This window comes from Pteropus medius, unplaced genomic scaffold (genome assembly GCF_902729225.1).
Source record: "Pteropus medius unplaced genomic scaffold, Ma_sr-lr_union100, whole genome shotgun sequence".
Taxonomy (NCBI): Eukaryota; Metazoa; Chordata; class Mammalia; order Chiroptera; family Pteropodidae; genus Pteropus; species Pteropus medius.
This window is the reverse complement of record NW_024344434.1, coordinates 1,403,872-1,411,404: the sequence shown is the minus strand read 5'-3', so window position 1 is coordinate 1,411,404 and position 7,533 is coordinate 1,403,872. Positions and strand designations below refer to the sequence as shown.

Here is a 7,533-nt window from a genome sequence, read left to right as displayed (position 1 = left end):
TCGACAAGGCATCAGAAATTGATACGTATGCAACTGTAGATGGGACCCAGCTCTACCCTCCCCAGTTCCTGGGCTCAGCTGGATTTGGACTCCACAATCAGCAAGAGTGGGGTGGGGTGGGGAATTGGGGTTTGGTTTGGGTCTGAAACTGGGAAATGGTGGTGGCGGTGGTGGTGGCATGTGTGTGTGTTTTCTGCCTTACTGTCTTTGAACACTTTATCCCTGGCCTCAAAGCAGATGCACTCATTGCTAATATTCAAGTGAATGACAATAAAACATTATTCAAATAAAATAAGAGCATAAAGAGGAATAGCGACAGGACAAGACTCTAAGCAGGGGGTATAGTATCTTAAATGAGAGTCATAGCTTTCAGCATCCTCCAGGAACCAAAGTTGAGCACAATGTGCTTTAGGAGCAGACATATAGCCATGAACATTGTCACACACATGGACCTATGAATACATATGCGTGTGCACGTGTGTAACATGGATTAGTGATGACAACCACAACATTATATCTACATGGTGTATTTGTGTGTGTGTGTGTGTGCGTGTGCGTGGTGTGCCTCCAACTTTTACATAGGTACACACACTCTGGGGTTGCCTCTGTGTATACACATTTCTCTTCAAACAACCGGTAAAAATGATCTCAGTCAGTACTAACAAGTTGCTAACTGGTTATTTTGTAGACAGCTTACTGTTTATTGGAACTTAGTGATTTAAAAAAAAAAAGTAAAAAAAAAAATCAAAACCATGTGGGTGTTTTCCTGCCTACCTTGTGAGTGTAGAATGCTGGCAGGAAGTAAAGAGAGGAGACCAAACACTTTCAGGCTCAGAGCAGGTGCCCATAGCACTGTGCAAATAGGAAGGGAAGACCCCAAACAAGGGGTGTCTCCCCAGAGGGATAGTGTCTATCTATCACACAGCGCTGGGTGAATCGGGAAGCTGGATGATTCCCAGATCGCCTCAGTTTACCAGCTCTTTTGAGAACATGGCCCTAGCTGGTGTCAAGCAAATAAATGGACAGGTGCTGAATATACTATGTGCTTTGGGGTGGAGTGGGGTGGGTAGCGCAGTTCTACAGGGGACTTCTGCACTTCCTTTTAGGGAAAAACATCTCAGAGATCACCTGTTGGAAAGTGCCTCATTCCTGCCTCCCATTTTGCAGAAATGTCTCCTCTTCTCCTTCCTTCTCCAGACACCCCTGCTCTTTGACCTCCTCCTACGAGGTTGAGAGCTTGGAGATGCAGCCACTCCTCTTCCTTCCCCTCTAACTCTCCCCTACTTCCTCTGGGCCCTGGGGAGAATTACCTCCCCAAACAGTGGGATGCTGCTATCCCATCTCCCCACATCATTTTCACCCACCCCAGGTTGCAGGGACAAGGCAGTGGCTGACACACAAGCACAGATGGGACTACTCAGGACCCAGTTAATGCAGAGGTGGACTTCTGGAGGTGTGGCCTTAGGGCCATACTGACAGAGACATCAGAGCCTGTCGTCTAAAAACATAATTTAATGCATCGCAGTGGATCTGAGTAGGGAGTTTGTGGAGAGGCGAATTTTCCGTTTATTGGGATTCTGCTGCGGTTGAGGTTTTGGCTGATGGACAGGGAAATTTGCACAAGTATTTCAGGTCACAAAAGATGCCCCAGGGAGCTCATGCTCACTTTGGCCTACCTCACTGGCCAGGACTGGGAGGCTTCGGTCTCAGGGCACAAGGAGAAGGAGGGGACCTGGAAGAGGACAGACGTCCCGCCTGGCCTGTCCAGTCCCACCAGGTTTGCAAACCCCGCACTGCTTCCGCAGCTGCTGTCTCCTCCGCTGCCGCCGCTACTGACCACCGACCGCCTCTGGGGTTCAGGTTCATGTTCATCTCACTACGTGGGTGTCGCCCTCTCCCTCTCCGGGTTGGGGACAGGAACCAGGAGCACAGCCCAGAGCGTGGCGAGTCGCAGACACACTGAGACCGGGAGCGCGGCAGGGAGGACAGCAGGGATGTGTCTTTTCCAACGATGTCAGGAAGTGTCATGAAGCAAGAGTCCTTGCCAGGGAACAGCGCGCCCCTATGGGCATAGGGCGTCCTGAAGCCACCCCACCTCGTGCACCCTGCGCCCCTAGTCCGGGTATAGAAGAAAGCCCGAGAACGTGCTGTACTTGTTGTTATTGCCTCCATGCGCCTTCCCGCCGTCCAGCTTCACGTACACCTCGTCCCCAGAATCGAGGTGCAGCACCACGCTGTTACTGGCGTAGTCGTAGTTCTGGTCAGCGTCCTGCGCGATGGCGCTGGCCCGGACCTGAGGGCAAACCACAGGAGCAGGTGGGTCGAGGCACTTCTGCCTGGGCCCCTTACTCAGCCCCCACCTGGCGCGCCCCCTGCCCGGCTTTCCGCCCCGGGGTCCCGGGTCCACTCTCCCACTCAGGCTCCACAGCTCTCTCCAACTTCGCTAACTCCTTCTTGGTCCCCTCTTCTCCGCAGCCGGCAAGTTTGGGAAAGCAGGAGAGAGGGCGCTTCATGGACACTGACCCAGAGGGGAAGGGTGGGAATATAGGGGCCAGGGCCGAGAGGAAAGGAGACAGTAGGACTCAGAGGTGACCGGGGCTCACAGTGGGAGCTAAAGAATGAGGTTTCCGAGGAGCTCACGGGGCTGTAGGCGGGGTAAGCAAGGAGCAGGACAGTGCAGTTCGGTAGCACGGTCTCTGAGAGCTCGAGGCACAACCTCCAGCGCTACATTCGGATTAACGCGACCAGAGAGCACTGGGAAGCGGGATCCTGAGGTGCGCTCCCTCCCGGCACTCGCTCCGGTGCTCGCGAGTGAGAAGAAAGAAGACTGTTTCCCAAGCGGTTCAGAGCTCCGGGTGGGAACGAGGGTCTGCGGGGATTTGCAGGAGTCGGCGGGGGTGGGGATAGGGGTCACTGACCTGCCCGTTCTTGCAGAGGTCTGCCCACATGCTGGTGCCGTCGCCGCCGCGCATAAGGATGTGGTAGGTGAAGAAGTAGATGCCGCGCACCTGGCAGCTGAACTTGCCAGTAGTGGGGTCGTAGTGATTGCCGAGGTTGGTGACCACGTCGTCGAACTTGAGAACCTCGTAGCCTTCGTGGGGGCTCTTGAGACCCACGTAGAAGGCGATCTTGGGACCGCTGAAGGCGGCGCTAAGCGCTCCGGTCACTTCGCCCTCAGAGTCGCCGCCGCCCCCGGTTCCGCCACCCACCACCCCGACACTGCCTGCTGCTCCCGACGTCAGCTGCAGCCCTGGCAGCCCGGGCCGCCCTGAGTCGCCCTTCTCCCCCGGGGGACCCCTGGGTCCGGGCGGGCCTGGCTCTCCAGGGGGCCCCCGCGGCCCTGGCTTGCCGGGTCGCCCCGGGTCGCCCTTGGGCCCCTGGATGAAAGGGGGCGGAGGGTTGGCGCTCAGATCCTGCATGACTTCCAGGGCAGCAGTGCTGGGTCCCGGCGGCGGCGCCTTGGCGCCCGCAGGGCCACCGCCGGGTGAGGCGCTGTATGGGTCGCAGATCATGCGGCAGGTGCCCATCATCTCGTAGTGCGCCGCTCCGGGGGGTGCCGCCTGCAGCAGCAGCGGCACCGCGATGAGCAGCCCCAGAGCCATGGCTAAGAGCACGCCGACGGCCGCCAAGCAGGCGCGCCGCCGCCGCTGCCACAGCCGGGAAGCGACCGCCACCAGCTCCTCCTTGCCGCCTGGGGAGGTAATGGTGGGGCGGCGCGGGCGGCCCCGCTCCCCGCGCTCCGGGGCCGACTCCGCAGGTCCCAGCCGCACTCCCGACGTGGCGACCCTCTGGCCCAACTACTTCAGCGAGAGGCGCCCCGGCCCAGGAGACAGTGCTCACCGCGCGGGAGCTGCTCCGGAGAGCCGAGGAGCCCAACGCGCATCGCGGGGGCTCACAGGACGAGCCCAGCGCCCACAAGTCCGGGCGGCAGCGGCTGGGGAGCACTGGTGCGAATGCGGTGTCCGGAGCGGGCTTGGCTACGTTGCCTCTTGCCCGGCTCGGCGGGGCTTGGCTGGGCTCCGCGAGGCTCCGCGTTCAGTAAGGACTCCCGGGCTCCGCCGCGCGCTCTGCTCTGATCTCCTGCTACTCGCTGACTCCTGCGTGGAGGGGGGAATCCAGCTACCCTGACGTAAGGAGTCCGGGGCTGAGCGGAGGAGGCGGCGAGGCAGCGCGCGTTGCCATCACTCTGGAGACGGCGCCCTCTTGTCATCAGCCTTCGGTCCTCCTCCTTTCGGGAGGCGTCCCTGACAGAGACGACAAGGCGCGGTTCCTTCTGGCGGCGCCCGGGAGCTACAAGTGGGCTCAGTGGGCGCAGCCCTGAGCCAGTCGCTTCAGACACACCTACCGGAGGCCACGCTCAGTCGCCTCCCACCAACAACGCAAGAACGCTCAGGGGTGCACTCACGGGCGCACACAGGCACATGGCCATGATGACACTCAGACTCCTGATGCCAGCAAGGTCCTGCAGGGGTCACCTAATCCAATCCCCTGCCTGCAAGCAGGACTAGACCCCAATCAACCAAGTCGAAGAGGACTTTTGTCCCATGAGGCTCTGCAGTGAAGCACTTTCTGAAAGCCCTCCTGAGTTTCTCCTTCAGAACGGAATAAATCTCGCTTCTAAAAGGTCTGTCACGCACCTAGCCTGAGGAGTCCAAGCTGTTATAGAGAGAGGGTCCAGAAGACCACCCCACCAATTAACTCTTTTAATAACTCTTTGAAAAGCCCAAAGCCCAAGTACAAGAGTCTATTAGCCTCAGTCCTTTTCTTCCACCCAGAAAATGGCTGGTCTTTGTCCTCTGCGTGAAGCTCATTTAGAGATGCAAATGCTGGACACCTAGCACTTGGTGGTAACCTTGGTGCATTCTGCCCTGACTCCCAACTGGCCATTACCAGGCAGATCCCAGGACAGGTGCCAGTGGACATCCCAAATTCCCTCCTACTGAGGTGGGTTTAGTTTTAAAAATACTCCAAAGCCATTCTGAGCCAGTCTTGAATAATCTGTGACAGCAGATTTAGGGAAGAATTATCCATCTCCAGCGCAGCATGTGAGCATAAAGGAAGGATGGGAATCTCCCTGTGAACTGGGGAGATCTCCAGCTCAGAAATCAAAAACCCCATCTTCTGGTTCTGCTCTTGCCCTGAGCGGCTGTGTAACTTTGAGAAGATCATCCCCCACTCCAGTCCTCCCTGATGTGAAGAATGCACCTGGCCAGGTCTGGGAGGAGAGTCCAGATATCAGCATGGGCTGCTATCAGTATCTGGCAGAGCATCAGCATCTCTGGAACAACCATGTGCCCTCCTGAGGCTATTGCTTTGAAGAGAACATTCATTTACCAGGTATTGTGTTCTCGTGGGTTATTTAAAAATCTATTCTGTTTCTCTCTGGTTACTCTGGGCCATTTCCCCACCCTGCGCTATGTTGCTCCAGCCTCTTCTTTCATCTGTGTATTTCCTAGGGATTAGCAGAAGATCTAGCACCTGGTAGGCCCTTGGTACATGTTTGTGGCGTCCAAGCTGTTATAGAGGGTCTAAATCGAGCCTGAAGCAAACTTTATCAAGGAGAGCAGCAGGAAAAGGAACTCATTCATCTGGTACCTACTATGATGCATCAGGCACTTTGCACATGCTCTTTCACCTACTCCTCCTAAGAGCCCTATGGATTAGCAATTATTCTCCCATTATACAGATGAGAAAACAGAGGCTTTGAAAATGCAAGGTGTTTGCCTAGTGTCTTCCACCAATATAACAGAGCCAGACTTCTCCTCACACCCAGACCAGGAGCTATGAGAACCTGGCAGTGGATGCTGCATTGACAACTAGCTTCTGGCCACAGTCTTTGCTGGTTTGCTGGGCCCTAAGAGCTCTTCCTTTTCCTAGGGCCACCCTTAGAACCAGTGAGCCACAGTGACTCCAGGAGCCATACTACCAAGTTTCAATCCTGGCTCTGCAACTTCCTGTCTGTGTGACTTTGGGCAAATTGCTTCACCTCTCTGAGCCTTGGTTTCCATGTGTGTAGAATGGAAATGACAAAAGTAACTATCTCAGAGTTATTTAGAGATTAAATGAATTAATTCATATAAAGTCTTTAGAACAATAGCTGACTCAATAAAGTTTAGCCATTATTATTAACACTGATGCTTTAGACCTCCACCATCATGCTTAAAACAGCTGAGATGAGACAAGTGGGCAGTAAGCAGGGCGGGGGGAGGTGAATTTATGATTTGAAAAAGAGAGAGACCCAAAGATCACCCACATGCTCTATTCTTCTCTGAAGCAGAGGAGGGGGACTGTATTGTCCTTCCCACATTCCCCTCAAGCTGCCCTGTTCTGGCTTCGTGCTGTCAAGACTGTCTAGATTATTTCCCGTCACCAGCTCCACCTGGACAAACATTTCTAGACAGACAGACACTCTGTTTGAATTCCCCAGCCTTGCATATCACTATCCTCAAATCCTGGTGTTATTGCCCATGCAGGATCTGGGAAGGAAAGACTCAAGGAGGGGCAAAAAAAGACCAAGGCTTTCACCCTCACAGACCTCGTGCAAGGCAACCTTTCCGCTGAAGGGAGGAGGGCTTCTTCCCAAGGCCAGCCCTTTACCAGGGACAAGGACAGCAGCAGCTAGAGAAGACTGAGCTAGCAGCCTCCCGCCCCAGATAACATAAGTCATGAGGTCCTTCCTCTGCTCCCCTCCCTTCCTTCTTCCCTTCCTCCCATGGTGACAGAGCCAGATAGAGTGGCCTGCTAGAGCATTAGACCTTCTCATCTACCTGGCTATTGCTCCCCCTGAGTGATCCATGTCATTAATGACTATCTACTCAACATTAATTATGATCTTTATTTGCATATCATCTTTCATTTTCACCATAGTTTTACATTGCAAGGCCCAGTAATGACTCAAATCTGCCCCTAAATTGCCATTAGTAATCCAGCCTGCATTCCTTCCACCAACATCCATTGACAGCCTACCATGTGTTAACCAGTTACCTCCACCTTCTCACTCCCCAAAGCCCTTGTGGTCTGTGACATAGTTTGACACTTGATCACATGCTGTTTTGTCTGGTGCTCTAACGGCCCCCAACAGGATGAAAGCCCTGCTCTTCATTCATTCGCACTACAGTGTCTTCAACCTGGGATGCCTGTCTCTACTCATCTCTCTAGACTCATCCCTCAATATCCTTCAAGTCTCAGCTAAGTGTCACCTTCTTGCCTAAAGTCTTCCCTGACCCCTCCCCAAGAAGAGTTGACAATTTCTTACCATGTGCTCTTAGAGTACCTTGAACGTACACACCCCTATCACCACGTATCACACGAATAACGTTTACTTACTTGTTAGCCTCCCCCACCAGGCTGTGAACTCCAGTAGGGAAAGAATCATTCATATATGTGTCATTCATTCATATATGTGTCATTCATTTATTCTACAAGTATGTATTGACTTCTATCGTATGTCGGGCACTGTGCCATGTGCTGAGTGTGCAGTGGGAATGATACAGGTGTAATCCCCTTCTTTCTAGCTGTCCTGCTGGGCTTCCT

General features: G+C 54.3%; 1 protein-coding gene across 2 annotated transcripts; it reads right to left on the bottom strand.

Annotated features, from left to right (window-relative positions):
* Window positions 1-1,454: 1,454 nt before the first annotated feature.
* On the bottom strand, window positions 1,455-3,674 carry C1QL2 (complement C1q like 2). 2 transcript variants are annotated; one of them, XM_039872705.1, is made up of 3 exons: window positions 2,919-3,674; window positions 2,154-2,293; window positions 1,455-2,062 (listed from the first exon to the last, which is right to left on the bottom strand). In XM_039872705.1, exons 1-3 carry the CDS (start codon window positions 3,600-3,602, stop codon window positions 1,678-1,680), a joined length of 1,209 nt encoding a protein of 402 aa, XP_039728639.1. In that variant the 5' UTR covers window positions 3,603-3,674; the 3' UTR covers window positions 1,455-1,677. The 2 variants fall into 2 exon arrangements, with proteins under 2 accessions (XP_039728639.1, XP_039728640.1); XM_039872706.1 differs by having other exon boundaries at window positions 1,946-2,293.
* Between the last annotated feature and the right edge of the window lie 3,859 nt (window positions 3,675-7,533).